The following is a 24,124-nucleotide window of genomic DNA, read 5'->3' as shown; positions in this document are numbered from 1 at the left end:
CGACGTCCGGGTACACCGTTCTGCAGTTATGTAATGTTTTGCATAAATGCATGTCGACTTGAAAACAGCTCATATTCGTGATATCGTGTGCAAATCCAATGCAAATTGTGTTTTTTCGTTAATTTGATAATAATTAGATTGTTTCAACCTTTGACCAGTGAAATTAATCAGTTGTAATGTAGATAAGCTTGAAAAAGTGCCTGTAACAAATTTTGGCAATAAAACCAATAGAAAACAAAAGGGGAAAAACATTAAAATACATAAGAAATTAACAAAACAATAAAAAACAAAGAAACTGATTTTGATTTTGCTATTTTTTTGTAAGAAAATTGTTTTATGTGTCTTGAGGAACTCTTACACAAAAATTTAGCAATCCTTCAGTCTTTTTTATGGCGTTATAGGTGAAAATATGATTTCATTTGTAAATTTGCATATTTAATTTACTAAAAAAACAAAACAATATCTTTTCCTGTATGACCACGTAATCTTGTAGTTGACATCTGGCTCTATCATCAGGTAAAATTTTGCCAGACCAGGACCTGTCCATTGGAGTCTTATTCACTTATTTCATGGTTAGTAACGTTACAATACACACAGGCTGTGGTTAGTAACGTTACGTGGTTAGTAACGTTACACATTTTGACTGCCGTTATTTCTAACTTCTATAATGATTAGTAATACTTATTTTTATATTTCAATTAGTCATTGGACACAGCAGGAAAAATTGAAATATTATCATTCATAGACACTTTATACTCTCTGGAGGTAAATAATTTCACTTTTTGGTTAGTAACGTTACATGACTGTCTGATGGTTGGGGAAATGCACACATGTTTGCATTTTGAAGACATATAAGTTGATTTTACTTAATCTATCCATGAGAGTACTGCATTGCCTCTATGAATTCAATATTTGTGGCTAGAAAATGGCATTTAACTTGACTAGCTATCTTCTTTGCCATTATGGAGATTTTGCTGATGAAATTCAATCTGAAAGATTACTTGTTCAAAATTGGTGAATTCAATACCTAAAACTATCAAGATACCCTGAAAACTAGTTTTTCCTGAATTATCAATGTGTTCTTTCTGAAGTCAAACACAAAAATCAACGAAAAAACCAAATTGAAATTTTATGGTCATGTCCCTCTAACTGCGGAATTGCCCAGAGAAAGTATCAAGAAAATTCAACATATTTTCACTTTTCTTGCATAACAAAAGAACACTTGACTTCTCTCTTTTGGAAGGCAGGGTGAATGATATTGCCCTAACATACATCAGTAGCAAGTTGAAGAAATGTGCACTTTTTTCAAAAAGTAAAGTTTTGTGAAATTCACCTATATTTTCTTTATATCGTTGTATGCATGTGACATCATACACTGTCGTAGTCGTCTCATCCAGCAGTGATTGCATAGATACTTAAAAAAACATTACTTTTGAATGGATTGTCCAATTTCCCAAACTTTCAATGATGTGTTCTACTAATGTTGTCGCATTCACTCAATCCACATGTATATGAAGGTGGACTTGTCCTTTAAGAAACCATTTTCTTTTCCTTGAAATTCCAGTACTTAAAGCCAAATTCTAAGATAAAACATAATAACAAAACAAGGTAAACACGTCATCAAAATTATATTGAGATAGAAATACAAATCTTGTTTTTGGATCTTTCCCTTTCCAGTCCTGGGGACTTGTTCCTCTGTTCACTTTAGTTGTCAGATAACTTCAATAATCTTAAAAAATACAATGTCATATACAGTTGGTTCAACTTGGAAAATGTAATAATTATTGTCATATTTAAAAAAAAAAATCACATAATTTTGTTTATGATTACCACGTTGTACATGGAAAAACAACAACTAAGAATTCAAAGCAAGTTGTGTACCAGCTAAACATGAAGGCATGTGGCCTTTTTGTGGAGTTTGATTATTTTATGATTTTTTTTAAGATTGTGGACTAGGGCATGCATGAACTGCCGCATGTATCACTTTGGTATCAAAGGAATTCTGGTGAGCTAGGTATACAAAAGTCACTTCTGTTGTGATGATTTTGTAGATATTAAATGTATTTGAAAATGTTAATAGATAGTGAAAAGGAACTGAAGTCTTGCCTTTCACTATGACATAACAATATGGTGTTAACAAACAATGTCACCTCCGAAACACAAGAAAAAGCAACCTACATGGAAAGCTGTGATTGGTAAATTCTCACAACTAAATTGCTTAAATTGGAAATCAAGCTTCTAAGATGAAAGCATCTATATGTTTACTTAACTAAAGCAGGAGAATTGATCTTGATTACAATATTATATATCAGGGATGCCAGTTTTCCGGCAATAGCCGGAATTCCGGCTTTTTCATATTTTGGTGTCCAATTTCCGGCTTCGTGATATTATTTCCGTCTGTGTGGGAAAGCCGGAAAACACGAGAAAGGAACAAAGAAAGAAAGAAAGAAAAACGAAAAAATATGATCATCTAAACTTACAGGACATTCACTTTCACGATTTCCGTAGTATGTTTCGCATATACTTGGGCATGAGAATATCACAAAACGACTGTCATGCAAAACTAGCGCGATGTTGCTGCTGCTAGCTGGGACATCTGTGCATGCATGAACACACGTGCGATGATAGCGATCGAACAGTGTGTGGTGTTTCTATGCGATGTACTATGTGCATGAATCATACTGCGCTCTCGCTATAGCTACAGCGCTGAGACGGTGTGGTGAGTCGATTGAGTCAGCTGAACGAAGCAAAACTACGGATTTTACGGCACTAGGACTTCTTTATTTTTGCTACAAATTCCTTTTTTTTTTTCTAGAATACGACCACATTATTGTCTGGAAAGCGTTATACCAGCACGTGCGATCGCGATCGAACAACGTGTGGTGTTTCTAGGCGAAGTACTATGTGCGGTGCATGGATCATGCTGCGCTCTCGCTATAGCTACAGTGTACAGCGCTGAGAGAGTATGGTGAGTCGATCGAGTCAGCTGAAAGAAGCAAAACTACGGAGTTTACGGCACTAGGACTTCTTTATTTTGCTACAAATTCATTTCTCTGGATTAGATTTGAGGAAAGAAGAGCCCTCAGAAATGCTCAGATTGCACCAGAGAGCATCTAAGATCCCCAGAGCTTCCAGGGCCCTTGAGCGGGCCCTGGACCCCGGCCGAAGGGACTTCGCGCTTTGCGCTCGTGATGTGCGCTTCGCGCACATCAATTTCATTCACAAAAAAAAATTTCCGGCCCAAGAGCAATTTGCCACTGGCATCCCTGATTATATATACAACAGATTGGTGTATTTTGTGCATTCTCTATGTTAAAAAAGTGAAAAAATGTAAATTTGACCTAAAACGTACAGTATAGTAATGAAAATAAGAGTGAGAGTGTGTTAGTTGATTTCTCCACTTTGAGACTTATGTTACTAAAATAAATGAAACCATTGGTGTACATGATATGGTTTCTCTTCAATAGAAATGAGCAAAAACTCTTGTTCACAGTGTTTTGTCACCTCCGAAACAGTAATTCTTATTTTGTATTAGATCTTTTATTAATCTCTAGAAAATTCTCACTTCTTGTTGCCATATTACTATTTTCATCCAAAAGAGATTCCTGTCAATTGGACAGAATCAAACAAAATTGCTTTGTCTTCGAGAAATTATCAAATATAATACGCTTGTTGTTTCGGAGGTGACAAGTGTTAACGGAAAGTTGTAAATTGCTCCGAAATGAAAACAACAGGCTATATTTCTACTACCTTCCTTCAGAGATAATGTGAGGGGATATGTTACATTTTTGTAAATGTAATGTATAACTGATGTCAAGAATAAAAAAATCAAATACATAAATCTGTTGTCTCGGAGGTGACAGAAAAGTTAACGGAAAGGTTGCATAAATTTATAAACACTCACCAAAAAATGATAAGCTATTTGAATCAAATAATCTTTGGATCGAAGTTAAGTCAGATTGATTACTTTTCTGTTTTGATGGAAATTAGCAAAGTTGAATTTTATAATTGTGAGCTAGAGCTAACTCAAAAGAGGGGTTAATTGTTAACGGAAAATGTCACCTCCGAAACATAAAGTTTGGACAATTTCAGTCTTTAAAGAAGACAAAGCAGAACCTGGTAAACATAATAGTTCTTAATGTTGGATACCTGTCTATCACCACAACAACAAAAATAATGAAAAGGAATGAACGATTTAATATGCTAGGTCTGACAAAAAAACCATGTCAGAGTGCATACACCAAAAGTGTTGGATTTCAAGCATGTAAGTGCATGCCACATCTGAAAGAAAAAGAGAGGAAAGTTCATTAAGGTACCCAAGGTAGACACTGTGGGTGGTAAGTTTATGAGAAAAAATAATGCATATCTGTCAGTGTATAAGAAAGTTATACACCAATTAGTGCCAAAACCGTGTTTTACACCACTGATTGTAAAAATGGCCAAATGCGCCCCCTCTTTACGGAATTCCTGGATCCGCCCCTGTATACCATAATAATATACATTATCAAAAGAGAACGACCTAAAAATATGAATGATGGGATCAATATTCATATCATTCGAATAATATTACATAGGGGTCTACAGCCAACAGGACCCGGTAAGAGAGAGAGAGAGAAAGACTAGAGGAAGAAAGGGAAGGAGGGAAAGAGCTCTCCGACACGTTTTAGTTAGGCCTGCATTCTTTCATTAGTTAGCTCGAACTTTGAGGGACAGCAATTTGGAACAAACATTAAGGCATTTCTTCAATTTTATATCATACTTCAGTAGAAATGATGCTGCTGTATGATATAACAAGGTCCTAAATACATCTGAAACCTATAAGGGTGGCAGAATTCACTCTGTGTACGGCCACGTGATACAATGTATTGACCGATTCGGGTTCGTTGAGGGCAGCAGACATTTCATGGCACTGGGCGCAGCCATAGTGGGTGTCTCAGCCGACCCCCCCTGCTCTCCCCCACCCCGGGCAACATGTTTATCACGCCCTTGTAACAAAGGTTCGCGCACTAAGCAAGCATTCGCGCACTCAGTACGAGACGCCCATTGGCTAAAGCAGTTTTTCGTTCTGCGCGCGTGCTAATGTAGGGAGAGGGGTGGGGAATGGGAAGGGGGGGGGGGGTCGGCTGAGACACCCACTATGGCTGCGCCCAGTGCCAAAAATACACATAGCGCGTCACAGAATCGGTCAATATAGTCCATGGGCCAAGACCCGAAAAATGGGTTATAGGTACCACCTGAGGTGGCAAAACCTTTTTGGTGTCATTTTGTTTGTCGGACATAGATATGCTTATCAAGCTATGATAGCATTTCCAAATGAGTAGCTTAGTCATAATAAATGAATTTGTAACCAATTTGGTCTCGTTTTTATATCCCTGTACTTCTGAATCGAAACTAAACCGCTATACAAAGAAGAGCACTGCCTTCTGTATGTCCACAAGTGTTCTGTTGTAAACGCGGTGCGCTTAGTCTTTATTCAAGGCAGCGAAGGGAATATCCAAAGGGTTATGATGTCCACAGCTGTCACGCGGTGCACTTAGTCTTTATCTAGACCAATGTACCTGTATCATATCTAAAGTTCCTAATAAAAGGGATTATCTATACTGTTTTTATACCACCCTCTCAACAAATACATCCGTTTTAAACAAAAATCACTCTGTTCATTTACAACATTATTTATTATAATGTATTGTAGTGTACCGGTACATTGTATTTGCATTATCTTTCATTGTTGGATGGAAATAAAGCGACATTGGCGTGGTATTAGCGTTTTCACCGTAACGTTTTCACCGGAAAATGACAAATAATTGAAAAATATGGTAAAATTCTCGAGGAATTGCTTTGTTGTTGTTGTTGTTTTTAGATAAAGGGATATACACTGTATTATAAGCTTTGGATATTCCCTTTGCCGTCTTGAATATTAGACTAAGCGCTGTGGACATCATAACCCTTGGATATTTCCTTCGCTGCCTTGAATAAAGACTAAGCGCTCCGCGTTTACAACAGAACACCTGTGAACATACAGAAGACAGTGCTCTTCTTTGTATAGCGGTTGGTCTCGATTCAGAAGTATAGGGATATAACAACGAGACCAAATTGGTTTAAAATTCATTTATCATTCGACTAAGCTACACAGGTTGACCAGATTAATGGAGAACATTCTATGTGGTATAGATATAGTACATACAGGCTGACCAGATCAGTGGAGAATTTTCTAGGTGGTATACAATGTAGCTATACAGTACATGCATGTAACAGGAAATACATTATAGCTCACTCAATCTAGAATGATTTCACCCATTCCAGAATGTTCTGGGAAGTGCTTACATGTTTGGCTGAGTGAGGCACTGTCCCTGTAGCCCAATGTGATTGGTAGTTATTCTTGGTAATGATGTTTTGTACATAGTTAGGCAGTGAGTCATCCAGGTTTCCTGGAACTAGGACTTGCTAGTATGTTCAGGTGTGTGGCCCCAGGTTGGAGAGAGTTACAGAATGTGCTAGAAGGGGGTGAATGGATAGTATATAAGCCAGAGAAATTCTGCAGTAGGCAGAGTACCCAACACCTCTGCTCTGAGAGTTACGTCACTTCGGGCTCTGAAGCGACTTGTTATAGTCAGTCCTGTGTTACCTGCTGACCTGTTATGTTTGTGGAGATAAGGCCTGGGAGACATTTTGCCTGCAGAGAATTAATGTGCCTTCATTGGACTCCATATTTTAATGTCAATGGACATTGCTACGGCAAAGCTGTGACGGGCTGGATTCCTCGCTGGACACTATAAAGTGAATCATCATTCAACGCATCGACTGGACGTGGTCATTGGATTCTGCACATTTTGCTGTGAACATTATACCGTGGATCTATTGTGGACATTTACCCCGGATTTATACCGAGGATTATCACAACCTGTGCCTCTGGATTTACGTCGAAGGAATCATTCATCGGTGCATCGCGGATCATTCATCTGTGCATCGAACATCGTATCTGGACACTACCAGGGAACTGTAGCAACTGTGAGATTTAAGATTTGGATGCATGTAAGTGATTCCATTACCGATTTGTAACTGTTTCTATTGATCATTGTTGTACTGATTTGACGCCGATTACCAGTCTGTACCCACAATATCACTGTCAATAAACCGCCTGAACATCAGTTGATTGTTTCTTTTGTGCGATCATTCTCGGAGTGATTTTGGTCGTAACAAAATTGGGGGCTTGTGTCCGAGAAGTGAATTTAAGCCAAAACTTAGAATTTGGAACGTTCCGGAAGCCAGAATATTGGTACAGACATGATACCTGTTGAGTTGGTTGTTCAATTGTATATTGTGTGTAATACATTGTGACAATGTCAGTCAGTACGATGGATGTTCAGGCATTTGTTCAGAGGACAGATTTGTCCCTCAAAGATTTGCAAAGGTTACGCAAATGTGATTTGACTGCTATTGCACAGCATTTAAATGTAGATGTTCCACAAGGTGTAAGAAAGGCAGAAATTCTTGACTTAGTAGCTGGTCACATGGAGCTCAAAGAAGAAATTGACACTGCAGATCGAGCTCAAATTTCCGATCAAACACGGCTTGAGCTTGCTCGATTGGAACTAGAGAAAGAAAAGATGAGATTAGAAATGGAAAGAGAGAGGGATAGAAAACGAAGAGAAGTGGAGAAAGAAATTGAAATGAAGAACAACAGCTGAAATTGCGTGAGATGGAATTTACTCATGCACAGACTGTTGGAAATCGTGAAAGGGCTCCCTCTGATTTTGATTTGGCCAAGAACATTCGATTGGTGCCAAAGTTTGAAGAAAACAGAATTGATGCATATTTTGTGTCATTTGAGAAGGTGGCTAACAGTTTGAAATGGCCACAGGAATTTTGGCCCATGCTCCTTCAAAGTGTGTTTGTCGGCAAAGCAGCTGATGTGTACTCATCTCTCTCTGAAGAGCAATCACGTGACTATGCTACGGTCAAGAAAGCAGTGTTGAATGCTTATGAGTTGGTGCCAGAGGCGTACAGACACAAGTTCAGAAATTCGTACCGTAAACCAGGCCAGACACATGTTGAGTTTGCTCGTGAAAAAGAAATGATGTTTGATAGGTGGTACAGATCCCTGAAAGTGGATCAGGACTTTGATAACCTACGTGAGGTTGTTCTCTTGGAAGAATTCAAAAAGAGTGTTGCTTTCAGTGTGAGGTCGCATTTGGATGATCACAAAGTGACAAGTTTGCATAAAGCAGCCTTGATGGCTGATGAGTATGAGCTGACCCACAGAAATGACAACAGACCACCTTTCAGGAATTTCTCTGGAAACAAGAGAGACAAAATTCAGTCGAGCCATCCAAAAAATGCTGGTCCTGAAAAAGGCACGAGTTCTGAAACTTCATCACTACCAAAGCCTCAATATGACAAAGGGTCCAGTACAAGTGCAAATGTCATCAAATGTTTTCACTGTAACAAGACAGGGCATGTAAACTCACAGTGTTGGAAGTTGCAAAACAAAACAAAGAAGGACATGGGATTTGTCATGTCAAAAAGCAGTCCTTGCTAATGAGCCTGTTTTGGCAGCTCCTGATTTCTCAAAGCCATTCAAGGTGGCAATAGATGCTAGCGATGTAGGAGTGGGAGCGGTTTTGCTCCAAGAAGATGAAGAAGGCACTGAACGACCAGTTAGCTACTTCTCCAAAAAACTGAATGCATACCAGAAGAAGTACTCCACAATTGAGAAGGAGGCTCTCAGTCTCATCCTTGCCCTCCAGCAATACGAAGTGTACTTGACAAATAGCAAAGGGGAGATCACAGTCTATACTGACCACAACCCCTTGGTCTTTTTAGACCGGTTCAAAATGAAGAACAACAGGTTGTTTCAGATGGAGCATGATGACGCAGCCATATGCACTCAAAATCAAACATGTGGCAGGCAAAAACAATGTAATTGCCGACGCTCTGTCAAGAGTGTAACATAAAGAGAATATCAAAGGTGAAAAGTTTTCACTGCATATCATTTCCAGTGTATGTGTTTAGCATATTCATTAATGTGTGTAAAACAGTTTGATATGATTGTATAAGCTCCGAGAATCCAAGCAATATCATTGTAAATGGTATCCATGAAAAGAGAACATGGAATGAATACAGCTATCCAAAAGACATGTGATAGTATGTGGTTATTGTGGCTTGACTTGGCTTTTACCTCACATTCATTGTAAATAATAATGAGAAATTGTGAAGGTAAAAGAAACCCTTGCTACGGCAAGGCTTTCTTTTTCCCATGGGGGATGGTGTCACAAATGTACACACTAGTACACTGTAGTTATGTACACCATGTATGATGTACTGTATGCATGGTTGTTTTAATGTGTATGTACATGTACACAGGCTGACCAGATTAATGGAGAACATTCTTTGTGGTATAGATAGTACATACAGGCTGACCAGATCAGTGGAGAATTTTCTAGGTGGTATACAATGTAGCTATGTACAGTACATGCATGTAACAGGAAATACATTATAGCTCACTCAATCTAGAATGATTTCACCCATTCCAGAATGTTCTGGGAAGTGCTTACATGTTTGGCTGAGTGAGGCACTGTCCCTGTAGCCCAATGTGATTGGTAGTTATTCTTGGTAATGATGTTTTGTACATAGTTAGGCAGTGAGTCATCCAGGTTTCCTGGAACTAGGACTTGCTAGTATGTTCAGGTGTGTGGCCCCAGGTTGGAGAGAGTTACAGAATGTGCTAGAAGGGGTTGAATGGATAGTTTATAAGCCAGAGAAATTCTGCAGTAGGCAAAGTACCCAACACCTCTGCTCTGAGAGTTACGTCACTTCGGGCTCTGAAGCGACTTGTTATAGTCAGTCCTGTGTTACCTGCTGACCTGTTATGTTTGTGGAGATAAGGCCTGGGAGACATTTTGCCTGCAGAGAATTAATGTGCCTTCATTGGACTCCATATTTTAATGTCAATGAACATTGCTACGGCAAAGCTGTGGCGGGCTGGATTCCTCGCTGGACATAAAGTGAATCATCATTCAACGCATAGACTGGACGTGGTTGTTAGATTCTGCACATTTTGCTGTGAACATTATACCGTGGATCTATTGTGGACATTTACCCCGGATTTATACCGAGGATTATCACAACCTGTGCCTCTGGATTTACGTCGAAGGAATCATTCATCGGTGCATCGCGGATCATTCATCTGTGCATCGAACATTGTATCTGGACACTACCAGGGAACTGTAGCAACTGTGAGATTTAAGATTTGGATGCATGTAAGTGATTCCATTACCGATTTGTAACTGTTTCTATTGATCATTGTTGTACTGATTTGACGCCGATTACCAGTCTGTACCCACAATATCACTGTCAATAAACCGCCTGAACATCAGTTGATTGTTTCTTTTGTGCGATCATTCTCGGAGTGATTTTGGTCGTAACAGTTTGTTCAAGAAAAATGTCTTGCATACTCCTGTGTGTTATCCTTCAGGCATCGAAGACAACGCATGCACAGCGCGAACTACGCCATATACTGTTAAGAATCGACGAGTGTTAATGATGTGAATCGGAGCGCAAGAACAATAATTATTTTTCAGAGTTTGGCGATCAGAATTGGAGCAAAGAATTATGTCCACTTAGGCAAGAGGATTAATACATATTTCAACTTGGTTGTCACTGAAAATCATTTTGACATACGCAAGTTGTCAACTTAGAAATGTCAACTAAGACAAGGAAATTTTCGAAGAATAAAAAAGGAGAAATTGGGACTTTTCTTCCGTGTCAACTATAGGCTAGTTGTTGACTTACGCAATGTCAACTTACACAAGATTGATTGAAGTACTGTAAAACATGATATATTCGTGGCATGAGTTTTTCGCGAATTGGAGCCGACGGCCTTTTCTGCGGCATGAAATTTTCGCGAACTGCCACTGGCATTCATTGCATATAGAGTAAAATATCCCGTTTGCGGCAGTTTAAGCATTGTTAAGAGTTTTTCCAACTTGTAAACAAATCAGGCAAATTATTTTCAACCATTTCATATATCATAGACAAGATTATTCATTAACGCAATTGTTTTCATGAAAGAAATTTACCATTGACCAACGCAGTTTTCATGATTTACCAGGGCAAAACCCGGCACAATTTTCGCCGATAAAGGCGATATGCGACGTAGTATTTCTGCTTGCGGCACGATGTACAATCCCTATGCAATACGCGCGTGCCGCGCGATCTTTGGCTGAACGCCTTCACATGTCTCGCGAACATTGCGTAAGCGCCAATTCCCATTGCGAAAGCACGTGAAAATAGCGTGCGCACATGCATTGGCCGCAAACAAGATCGCAATTCTGGCGGTGTTGTTGATGTCTTTCTCGTGTTTTTCTCATTTTTTTCGATGGTAACATCCACTTTCCGAAAAAAATGGCGGCCCACATCGGCTCGCGAAAATTCTATTTTACGTGAGGATATGTTTTCAAAATCCAGGAACATCGAGAAAACGACAAAAAATCCAGTTTCTTGGACCATTGTTTCTTAACTGTTAATGTTAAGAAGTACCGAAAATTTCATTTTGGATGCGATATATTGTCATTTAGGTGAGAAAATTTCACTTTCGTCAGAGATCGTGCCCATTTTATCGGTTGGTTTTTGTTGATTGCTAGTGTGTTAGTATATGTGTAGTGTGCATGTAACAGTGCAATGCTGTGTTTAGCTGTATATTACCGTGTATGTTGTACCTGCCGCGAACGGCTGCACGGCCGCTTACTGACGCAGTTACTCTAGTGTAAACAAAAACTTTCGCGTGCACTTTATTTTCGTGAATCTTGGCACTCGCAAAATTCGAGAGATTAAAATGCATGCGAACATTCTTTGTTTTACAGTACTATAGTTTGAGCACTTTCATAGCATGACAAATATGTGGGTTTTTACCAAAGCCTGCTTTTCCTTCGCAGTTGTGTAGATATGGTTGTATAACAAGGAGAAAATGTAAGATTGAATGACTCACTGTTTAATGTCTGCAATTTCAGGATATTGACAAGAGAGACACAGAAGAACTGTTTCCGTCTCCAGCTCGCAACAAGCGAGGAAATTGTGTGTTGTGCTCTGTGCTGACAGTGTTCCTTGTGGCATCAATTGCAAGCTTGGTTTTCCTCATCATCTGGATTATTGCATTTCCAGCACCTGCCACCCCAAAGCCAGTGCCCTGTGATGATCCATGCACGTAAGTACAACAGAAGATGGATTTTTGCAAAAGGGGGGCCTTTAATTAGCTCTTTGTGTGCCACTATGTAAACCCCCTATTTGTGAATGGGGGGCCTTTAACTCTCTGTGTGCAATAAGTCTTCAATGTGCTATTATTCTGAGACCACATTGCACGGGCACATTTGGAAATCATTTTTATCACAGCCATGTAACTTTAATAGAAATGTATATGCCAGAAATGTAGTACGGCAAAGTGGTGAAGAAAATAGCAAGCTTTACTGATGAACTGTGTATGCTGTTTATTTCGTGTACAGATATTTTCGCAGATGAGGCGGTCATAGACATTTTCGTGAGATGTTGTTTTCGCGAATTGATGCCGACGCTGAAGTAAATGCACTATCACCCAAGCGCATTGAGACATTTTCACATGTTGTTTAATTTGCAATCCAACTGTGATTCGTGAAATTCATGAAAATTAAACCCTTGCGAAAGTAACAGTTTCTACAGTATATGTGACCCGCTACAACAAAAGGATCCGAAAATGGAGGGAGGTCCAGTTTGTGAAAATGACATGACATTATTTCCTTACTCTTCTGCTTCAATTTCTTATTCTTATTCATCATATATTCGCGGCATGAATTTATCGCGAATTGGAGCCGACAGCCTTTTTTGTGGCATGAAATTTTCATGATCTGCCACTGGCATTCAATGCATATCTTATACATAGTGTAGACAAGAACTTTTGTGAGCATTTTAATTTCGCGAATCTTAGCGCTCGCGAAATTCGCAATATTAAAATGCATGCGAACATTCCTCGTTTTACAGTATAGGACCCTAACAGTAACACTACTCATAAAAATACTCGGTTGCGGAGATACTGATGATTTTATGAGACCATGTCGAGTTGTCTAGGAAATGAGCATTTTCAGAAAACCCCCTTCAAAGTTTCCCTTCCGACGCAGTCGTGATAAAGGGAAGGTAAGACTGTTTTTCACCTCTTGACAATAGAAGGTCCGCTCATAGTAACCTCCATGATGTTCATTCAAGCTTAGCACCAGTGGGGTACGCACAACCAATCAGTAACCAGGATGCCACGCACTGACCAATAAAATCACTCCCTCATTGCTAGGGGCGGAGTCTATCTGCGGCGCAAAATCCAAATCTTCGGACACGTTTCTGTTCTGTTGAAAGTCAGAAAATCATGGCCTAGAAAAACACTTATTTCTTGTCTTTCCTTTGATCATTTAGCTTTGAAATGTCAGAAAATGATAGATGAAACACTATACTACAATACTATGCTAAAAACAGAAATTCAATGGTTTTGACCGATTTTGATGATCTGACTTCAAATTCGATTTTCTTGGCTTAGCTGTCAGTGACTTTTGGATCCTTTTGTCGTGGCGGGTCGCATATTTTATGATGTACAATATAGGTATGGCTATGATGCTTTCAATGTCCTGTGGCGTATTGCCATGGATTGGTTTGTGCTTGGTTGTGTGCCTGAGCACAGAAAATGAAAAGTTGGCAAACAGTAGACAGTTTGCAGGCTGACCTAAGTTGACTTAAATGTAAATATACACATGCCACCCTGTTACAGTTTAACAACAGTAAGGTAAGGTAATGGTTTCTTTAAAAATTCATTTGCAGCAATGGAGATGGCTGAATTGCAGAATTTTGTACAATATCATATTTCATTTTATAATAACATACATAATCATACAATCATTCTTCGATTAAAATATAAAACTGCACAATCATTATATGTATATATATATAAAAGACACCTGATGACCAAAATATCAAAATTAATCAAATACACATGTACATACACATTGATAGAGCTGCGAGAAAAATTAAACATATTCTTCATGTCACCATCATGTATGGATACACAAACTTATAGACTAAAGTATATCAAATATACACAAATCATTATACTTCTCCAACAACTTTCAAATTTTGTTTATAAATGTACTGAAAAAAAAATGGCGGGCAGTGATGACATAAGAAATATTAAACACTTGTGTATGGAGACGGAGAGAGAGAAACACAGAAGGGGTAGGAAGGAGATAGCAAGAGAGATAAAAAGAGACAGAAGAGAATACTTGGAATGAGATGCGCAAAGAGATATAAAATAATAAAGCTATTTCTTTTTCATCTTATATTTCTATTAGAATCATCATTTCAATCCATATAATCTTTTTACATTACTGTCTTTTTAACAATATTATATTTCATTAATGGTCAAAAATTATACAAAAACCGAAATACCTTAAATACATATGGGGGGGGGGGGGGGGCTACCCACGCATATGCAATAAGCATACAAACATAACATTCATTCATAGTTCACATTTCAATTATTCTCATAACAATTAAGATTATTTTCTAATAATGATCTCAATACATAAGCTCAATCAATATCACAGAATAATCTCAATTCAACTCATCATTATTATAAAAAAAAAATATGTGTGTTATAAAAATTGCACCGTCTTGAAAAAAAATTTGTCAATATAAATCGTATGATAAATATAAAATATCAATTTTATGAATGCAGGTGTAAGATACACACAAAATATGTGGATCAGCAAAAAGAAATATTCCCCAAAAAAAATCACAGAAAATATTGCAATGATTTTATCATAACATTCTGGAATAATTATTGCACAACAGGAGTATTACAGAAGTGTGGCTTGCTAAATTTCGGTCACATATTATGACCACTGCTGAACGGGGAGGGCGCCCCATGAAACCGTATCAAACAGACATGTTGCTTGGTAAACTCTTTCGATGTAGAGGTATGAATCTTGCAAATGAATCTCAAATGATAACCAATAAACTCTGAACACCCCTGAGAACCATATTTGGATGGTGATTACAAAACGTTGCACTATTTCGCATAAAAGTAGTTTGAAGAGAGGGGGGAGAGAGAGAGATAGGAAGGAAGAAGCGAGAACGAGGGAGAGAGAGAGAGATAGGACAGAGCGAGATAGATATAAAAGCCCATTGACATAATGCCTCATAGATAGTGCAACCGAACAATAGTATGTAACATACAACCAATCTGCAACTTACTCTGGTACTAAACTGTTGCAGAATCACTGAGTTTTGCATCTTAATTATTCTCTGACATTTGATTTGCGTAAATGTCTAATGTTCTTACATAGGGGTATAAGGTAGGAAACCTTACGATTTGAAACCATTTTCTCAAATCTCAAATGATAACCAATAAACTCTGAACACCACTGGGAACCATATTTGGATGGTGATTACAAAGCATTGCACTATTTCACATAAAAGTAGTTTGAAGAGGGGGGAGAGAGGGAGAGGGAGAGAGATAGGAAGAAAGACGAGAGAGAGAGAGAGAGAGAGAGGAGAGAGCGAGATAGGTATAAAAGTCTTTAGAGATAATGCCTCATTGATAGTGCGACCGAACAATAAAATGTAAATTATGTAACGTACAACCAATCTGCAACTTAATTTTTGCAATATACTATACAAATTATATAATTATCAACCTGATTAAAGTTAACATAGAGAAGAAGGGGAGATATAAAGAGAGGTGACGAAAACTGTATAAGGGCAATTTATAACCTTGCATAACAACAAATGAAGCAAATGTATGGGATAGACTTTGTCGAGCTAAAATGATACGAAATTTCATCTGCACCCTAAAAAAGAAAAAAGCACTTGTAAGACAGACTATATATTTCAGTGTTGGGATCAATACCACATGATTGCAAGATGGATTGCTTGTATGCTTCATATAATAATTCCACTTTCTTTTATTGCTAGTGAAGGGAAGGTGGTGCTATACAATCGAGGAATGGAAGGAGATGGAATTACAATTTTGTATTGCAGTTTAAATAAGATGCCATGAAGTATTATGTCTATTGTGAGGAACCATGTTATGTCCCACCTAAAGCAGAATATACTGATAATTTCTCAAGCTTCATCCACAGATATGTATGGCACCATCAATGTATATAATATATAATATGTGTATGTATCTGCATGAGCAGTGATATAATGCAGGAACCAATCAAATCAAATCAAATAGAATCAAATCAAAAATCATTCACATCTTGAATGAGCAGTGTTCTGTCTGGCAACAAGTGTACAACGCAGACATTAATCTGAATATATTAGGCAATATGAAGTAGAATCAGTGACCATGAGAAGCTTGTCAAGAAAAATGCGATGTGATGATAACAATATTTTGGCTCAACTTTGTAACACAATTTCAAGGACAGTAAATTGTATTTCAATATACCGTCAATGTCTGAGAAGGAAACTTGTATGCAAGATACAGTACAACCACAGCTTTCAATTCAATACAACATGTAGATTAAAGCCCAAACAAAGTTCTGGTACGCCTGCAAAAGTTGTCACATTTCGCCCCCAAATGTGAACGTATGCGTAGGAAATGTGCAGGATAACGATGTTATTACAAGATATTCGATGGGTAACGACGAAAATGCGAAATATTAACCGAAAAGGTTCAGTCTCAGTACTTACCCGAACGGGGTCAGGCTAAACTCGGACTCGGGGATAACTTGGCTTCGCTTTGACGGCGGGATGAGTTGTAATGGTTGTCCCTCTGATTATACAGTGCTGTCCTATGGGAGCGGCCTGTATAAACTAGCGCTTCGTGTTCTGGCTACTCGCAGTAATGGTCCGAGTTGTTACAACGCGCGCATCAAAAACCTCTTTTGCGCGCATGCAAAATTAGTGTGCGCCTATCAAGCACCTCTAAAACAACCAAAGGTGCTTGATAAACAATACCAAAAACTCCAAAGACAGCGCGTCTCAGCAACTGAGGACCGCGCGCTGTCATTTTTGTTTTGTTTTGTCACAGGATTACGTTAGCACGCACTTTCCTGTCCATTCAGTTAGGCCTCATTTGGTATTATGCAGTGGCCAAGTTGAATGTGGCGATCATTTACTGCATGTGAATTGTCTGAAGTAGGGTGGAATTTTTCCCGAGACCGAGTTAGTCTGGAGCCTTCTGGAATAAAAGTCGGTTTTCCTACTATTATTATTTTTCTCAAAATACTCCAAACCGACTCATCATTCCGGTAAACCACATCAACCAGGTAAGTTTCTTAGTGGACTCTTTCGATATATTGCAAGCAAAAATGAAATGGTGCTAGACGGGTTCTCAAGCACTTACCGAAACTTAGTTTTCACTTTAAAGTCCAATAGGTTTTCCCTTTTTAATGCCTCTGCTGGAAGGGTGCCGGAGGCATTATGTTTTCAGGTTGTCCGTCTATCCGTCTCCATTTGTTTATGCGATAACTTGAGTAATATTGAGGGGAATTTTACCAAACTTGGTCCAAATATAAAGTATGATGAAGCAATTACTCAATTAGATTTTAAGTGAAATCGGCTAGAGGTCAAAGGTCAAGGTCAAATGCTCAAAATTTCACTATTTCCTCCATATCTATGCATTGCCTGAAGGTATTTTCTTGAAACTTAGTGTATACATGTACTACCAAATAATGATTCTCCAGAGAGTGTCGGGTCATGAGGTCAAAGGTCAAGTGAAAATGTTTCAATTTCACATTTTTATCGGTATCACAAATGGTTCAAGATATCTTCATGAAACTTAGTCAATATGCATGTACTGACTGCCAGTGATTATCTAGAAAATTTGGAGTCATGGGTCAGGGGTCAAAAGTCAAGGTCAACTCCTCAAAATTTCACTATTTCCCTCATATTTATTGTATGCAATGCCTGCAGGCATATTCAAGATTATCTAGGAAATTTGGAGTCAGGGGTCACAGGTCAGGGGTCAAAGGTCAGGGGGTCAAAAGTCATGGTCAACTCCTCAAAATTTCACTATTTCCCTCATATTTATGCAATGCCTGCAGGATTTTTCTGGAAACTTCATATATATACATGTAATTCCCAATAGCAATTCTCTGGGAAGTTTCTTGCCAAAAGGTCAAAAGTCAAAAGGTCAAAGGTCAGGGGAAATTGTTAGATTTCACTTCTTCCTCCATGTCTCAAAAGTGACTCATGGTATCATCATGAAACTTAGTACACATTTATGCATATTCTACCTGACAGTGATTCTCCTGGGAATTTTAAGGTCATAGGGTTAAAGGGTTAAAGAATTTTACTATTCAATACTGAAATTATACTTTTTCTCCATACCTTGAAAATTACTCGATACATACATAAGGTCATAAAATGGTCAAAAGTCGAGTAAAAATCCTAACATCCCCAAATACATGTACTCTAAAGCCCCCGTTCCACTATCACGATTTGGACCCCGATCTGTCCCGATCTAGCAGATCGGGAGAGAGCGGCAAAAGCGTACGGGGATCGGAAGCATCGTAGCAGCAGCGTGTGGAGGTCGGGGTTGGAGCGGGCAGTTTTTCAGATCGGGAAGAAATTTTGAACCGGTCCAAAATTTCTTCCCGATCTCCCCGATCAAAATTGACATATTTTTAATCGTACGGCAAGCGGGGAGAGCGTAGTGACAGCGTAAACGCAGCGGGGAGAGCGTAATGACGGCATAAACGCAGCGGGATGAGCGTAACAAGGTCTTTCTGAGCGTAGTAACATCGGCACAAGAACGGGAAGTAATTTTAGCTGTAATTTTCGAAGAAAAAGAAGAGATGAAGAAAAAGAAGAGAAGAAAGCAGCGAAGCAGCTACCCAAAAGGCGAAGAAAGAGAGACTGCACGTCATGCTGAAAGAGGAGGAAGAGGACATAGTAGAATTTTGAAGAATATGAAATCATCTACAACTGGAGGAAGACGGACTATAAAAGCAAGGACATCAAGAAAAATCCTTTGAAAAATCAGCACGTCCTTGTTTATACAATGCATTGCTGCAAAAGAACCGTGAGTTGAGGAGGCTCTTCAAGTTCAAGTTCAAGTTGATTTATTTCACTTCCAACAAACAAATAATAAAAAATACAAAGAAACGCTCATATACACAGACGTCATGAAATCAGTACCACAATGCGATGAACAGAATAACATTGTAAAAGAGATACAGGCAAATTATCAACAGAGATACAAATAACAGTTACGTCACTGTGGTAAATGCATACAAAATATTGCTGGAAATGGAGTGGACTGCTAAAAAGCAGAGCTTGTAGTATTAGAATGCAGTCCCCTCATAGAGAAAAATATATAATTGCAAAAAACAACAATAACAAATTTCCCTAAGCGGTAGCAAAAAAAAAAGACAGACAGAGTAATACACACATACATGCACACATACGGACGCACATTCACAAACACATGGCGGCTCTCTTGTAAGGAAAAAAATTGATGAGAGGATAGAAAGATATAGTAGTGAAGAAGGTAGTAAGTTCGAGGTGGACAGGGGGGGGGGGGAGGAGGGGAGAGGAGAGGGAAATGGTGGGTCATAACCAGGGCACTGGAGGCACAGAAGCACGGGCTCGCTGATGAAGAAAGAGTAGTGAGAATAACGAAGCAACAACAACTTTGAAAATCAAAAGTAAAAAAAGAAGAATGAATCTTCGAGGTCCACAGTATATTTCTTCGGTTCTGCATGCTAATAAGTTGACTGACTGCTGACCCACAGTCGAATCGGGGTACATCGGGGCACATCGGGCACTTTTCAGCTCTCTGAACGGGGTAACAGCGTGATAAGATCGTATAGATCGTTCAGAGCGTAGATACAGCGTGCATTGATCGGATAACATCGGCAACATCGCACTGACAGCGTAGCTACATCGTTCTAAAGCGTACCGGCAGCGGCAGAGATCGTAATGTCTCATTCCCGATCATCGTAGTAAGAGCGTAGCAAGCACTTGGTAGTCGTAACTGCAGCGTACTTAGAGCGTTCTAACATCGTACTGTGTCCAGATCGGCTCAGGTTTTACCCGATCCTTCCCGACCTGAGAAAATTGTCAAATCGTAGCGAGAACGGCATAGTGGAACGGGGGCTTCTTAGACAAAATAGCCATTTATCCAATTAAGCCTTGTTTAAGGAAAGTGAACATTCAACACATTTGTGACAAACCTGTTATTCTATCCTTTTGCCAGTTATGTGAAGCTGTCATCACACATTGTCAAGACATTGTACTATAGACCTACATGTATTAGGAGAACCATGCATTATGGTGGAGGCATACCAGTTGCCATAGCGATATTTCTTGTTTGTGTTATTTCCTTTGGAGATTTAATTTCCTGTCAACTCTGCAAACAGGATTTACAAGTACGACAACTCAAAAATTGTGAACATGTAAGCAGTGGCGTACCGTGGGTCAAGACATTGGGGGGGGGGGCACCTCGTGGAAAAGTAATTTTGAGGATGTGTATGCTTGTGCGTGCGTGCGTGTGTATGTGTGTGTACGTGTGTGTGCGTGCGCTGTCAGTCTGCAAACTTAATGGGGACTACAATACATAACGGAATGTGATACATTCCACAGTGCAGTCATTGAGCAACATTGCCACGAATAGGACTCTTACTTTTACTGTACGTATAGACAGGGGCGGATCCAGGAATTCCGTAAAGGGGGGCACAAAGCAAGGGAGCGTAGCGACCAAGCCCGAGTGAGCGGAGCGAGCGAGGGGGGGGGGGGGGGAGGGTGTGGTAGGGGGTATCCCCTCCCATGGTAGGAAGATTGTTTATACTTATGTTGGTCATCGTGCGATTTCATGCATACTTTGGGTAGATTTTTTAATGGTTCTCTGAATAATTCTGGAAAATGGAATGGAAATATTGTTTTACTCGAATGTGAAATATGAATGCAGTAGAATTATATAAACATAGTTTCTGCGCTCATTAAGTAAATGACTGATTTATTGATTGGTTGATTGTGTATGTGATAATGATGATGAATATTATTATTATCAAAATGTAGCTACATAATCCTAATATTCCATTAATTATGAATTATTATTATGATCATGTTCTTCACTACGAAATTAGATTATATGCGCGAGTGAGCGTAGCGAGCGCTCTAGAATACACATATTTATAACGTAAGAGAAAGTTATCTTTCTGATAACCCAAGACGTGTAGCTCCAATCTCTCACTGCAGGCTGTAACTGCTGGCATTGCTGATAATTTTAATGCAAATACCTTATAATGTAATACCCTCTAAAGTCATTCCATATATCCAGAATCATCATTTACTTCACTTGTTGGTGTGTGCGAGAGAGCGAAAGTGAACCAGCGTCTGAAGGAACACGGTCTTTTCATGTGTCTTGAATGCATATGTTATCATTTTTACCCAATGAATATCTTCCCGACAAATATAAGTTCCAGGTGCAAAAACTCCTATCTTTCTTGTCGGCGCAATGTTTGTTACATGTTAACAGTTTTCCTTACATTGATTATGGAATGACGGTGTGAAACAACAAATTACAGGCAGCAACATCAGAAGAATTGCATAACAATTAAATGCGAGCGAGCGGAGCGAGCGAGCTTGAAAATTTTGACATTTTACAGTCCTAAAACTGCCGTGTGTAGCTCTATTTTTTTGCTTTGGAAATTAAAGGGGGGCGCGAATACCTTATAACAATAACCTCTAAAGTCATTCCATATATCCAGAATTATCATTTACTTCACTTGTTGGTGTGTGCGAGAGAGCGAAAGCGAGCCAGCGTCTGAAGGAACGTGCTCTTTTCATGTGTCATGTGAGAACATTATGTTATCATTTTTACCCAATAAATATCTTCCCGACAAATATAAGTTCCAAGTGCAAAAACTCCTATCTTTCTTGTCGGCGCAATGTTTGTTACATGTTAACAGTTTTCCTTACATGGATTATGATATGACGGTGTGAAACGACAAATTACTAGCAGCAACATCAGGAGAATTGCATAACAATTAAATGCGAGCGAGCGGAGTGAACGAGCTTGAAAATTTTGACATTTTACAGTACAAAAACTGTCGTTTGTAGCTATATTTTTTCGCTTTGGAAATCAAAGGGGGGGGGTGCACATCCTACTTATATTCAGAATGCCACCCAGGAATCACGCTGAATCACAATCTTTTGTCGGCGCCGGGTTTTTTTTAACAATGTTTCATACTATATACCTCTTTAATCATATTAAGTCATTTAGGGGGCATTCTTAGCTCACCTGAGCCGAAGGCTCAAAGTGAGCTATTGCGATTGCTCTTCGTCCGTCGTCCGTCGTCCGTCGTGCGTAAATTTTTTGCATTTTCAAGGATCTTCTTCTTGAAAACCCTGTGACCATTTTTCACCAAACTTGGCAGGTAGCATTCCTAGGGGGATAGGATCTCAATTTGTTCAAATGGGCACCATACCCCACTTGGGGGGCCGCCAGGGGGCCCCAAACCTCCCCCAAATTAGGGAATTTAAAAAAATCTTCTTCTCTAGAATCAGAAGTGATAGAGCTTAGTTAAAATACTATGATTCAGTACATTAATGACTGTAGTTTCAAGTTTGTTCATGGTGGAATCAGCGGTGCCCCCCCCCCCCCCTTTTGGTACCCAGGGGAGGGGTGATGGGATGGGTCCAAATGGAGACTTAAATTGTACATGTACATATTCTGCTTGAAAACCCTGTGATGAATTTTCACCAAACTTGGCAGGTAGCTTCCCTAGGGGGATAAGATCTCAATTCCATCAAATGGGCACTATGCCCCACCTGGGGGGCCCATGCAACCCCACCCATTAAGGAATCTTAAAAAATCTTCTTCTCTAGAACCAGAAGTGATAAAGCATAGTTAATACTATATCCATTGATGACTGTAGTTTCAGGTTTGTTCATGGTGGAATCAGGGGTGCCCCCCCCCCCCCCCCCGGAACTAGGGGAGGGGTGGTGGGATGGGTCGAAATGGGGACTTAAATTGTACATGCTCATATTCTTCTTGAAAACCTTGTGATGAATTTTCACCAAAACTTCACAGGTAGCATGTCTAGGGAGTTACAGCCAGCCGGCAGCGTCGCGAAAATGTGTCTAAATCATTCTACAGCGCAGCGGTGTGACCTTGAAATGGTCTCTCGTGCCGTGTTCGAGGACTGGTTTTCAATCTGCGATATTTCACTTCATGTGCATGATATCAAACCAGGTTTTTTTTGCAGATGATCAGCGAAATTCTGAATTTTTCAAAAATCATAATATCAAGTAGAAAAGACTGCGATAACATTTTATAATTTCACATAAAAAATCGTGTTGAAAAAAAAAATAATTCAATTCAAAATCATCCGGTAAATTTCACTTTTCTAGACAATGAGCCAATAAAAAAACATCACGAAATGGGGGGAAATGTATCAATCAATCGAAAAATGTAACTCTTTATGGGTCATTTCGTGTAGATGGGTCAGGATCCAGCAAAATCTAGAGCAACTACACTGTCAACTAGCCCTAATGAAGACAATCCGATTTTCTTGTGCTGTGATTGGTCGATTACCGTCTGCAGAGGCTGCCATGAATGACGTCATAGTGAATCTCCACTTACGGCTTCTGCTTTTGCCGGGCCCGACGTAAAACTAACTGTTTATAGACTAACATCAAACCATTTTGAAGTTGATTCGAACACTTATTATCACATTTCAGTATGTATCTCGTCTTTTGATGAGTCCAATCGATCAAAATAAATGAAGGAATCGACAGAAGAATGTGAATATATACAGAGTGCAAACACGAACCCGTCAGTGTAGTCCCAAGTATTCGTTTTGCAGTGTTGCGATTGCAGCAAAAACGGTAACTGCACCGAACACTCGCTGCGGTGAACCACAGAAGCAGGTATTTCCGTAAGAAGTATCACGTGTATATCTATACGTGCCTATGATTGTTATGAACTAGTAGTAGTACACTGTAGTAGCTATAGTAGTAGTAGTAGCACTAGTAGTAGTACTAGTACACTGTAGTAGCTATAGTAGTAGTGGACTACTAGTACATTAGTAGTACTAGTACACTTGTAATACCATACCAGTAGTGCCAGCAGCAGCAGCAGCCAGTGGTAGCAGTCCAGCAT

The 24,124-nt window shown here is 39.2% G+C and overlaps 1 protein-coding gene across 1 annotated transcript in view; it reads left to right on the top strand.

The window, feature by feature from the left end:
* Positions 1-24,124, top strand: part of LOC139737635 (5'-3' exonuclease PLD3-like) — a 108,586-nt gene that overhangs the window by 25,694 nt on the left and 58,768 nt on the right. The window contains exon 2 of the mRNA XM_071648309.1: positions 12,009-12,202. Coding sequence (XP_071504410.1) covers positions 12,009-12,202 — 194 coding nt within the window. The remainder of the gene's footprint in view (positions 1-12,008; positions 12,203-24,124) is intronic.

This window comes from Diadema antillarum, unplaced genomic scaffold (genome assembly GCF_040938485.1).
Source record: "Diadema antillarum isolate AM-2024a unplaced genomic scaffold, OU_Dant_1.0 seq00000697_RagTag, whole genome shotgun sequence".
NCBI lineage: Eukaryota > Metazoa > Echinodermata > Echinoidea > Diadematoida > Diadematidae > Diadema > Diadema antillarum.
The sequence above is the reverse complement of the archived record's forward strand: the minus strand, read 5'-3'. Positions and strand labels throughout refer to the sequence as shown.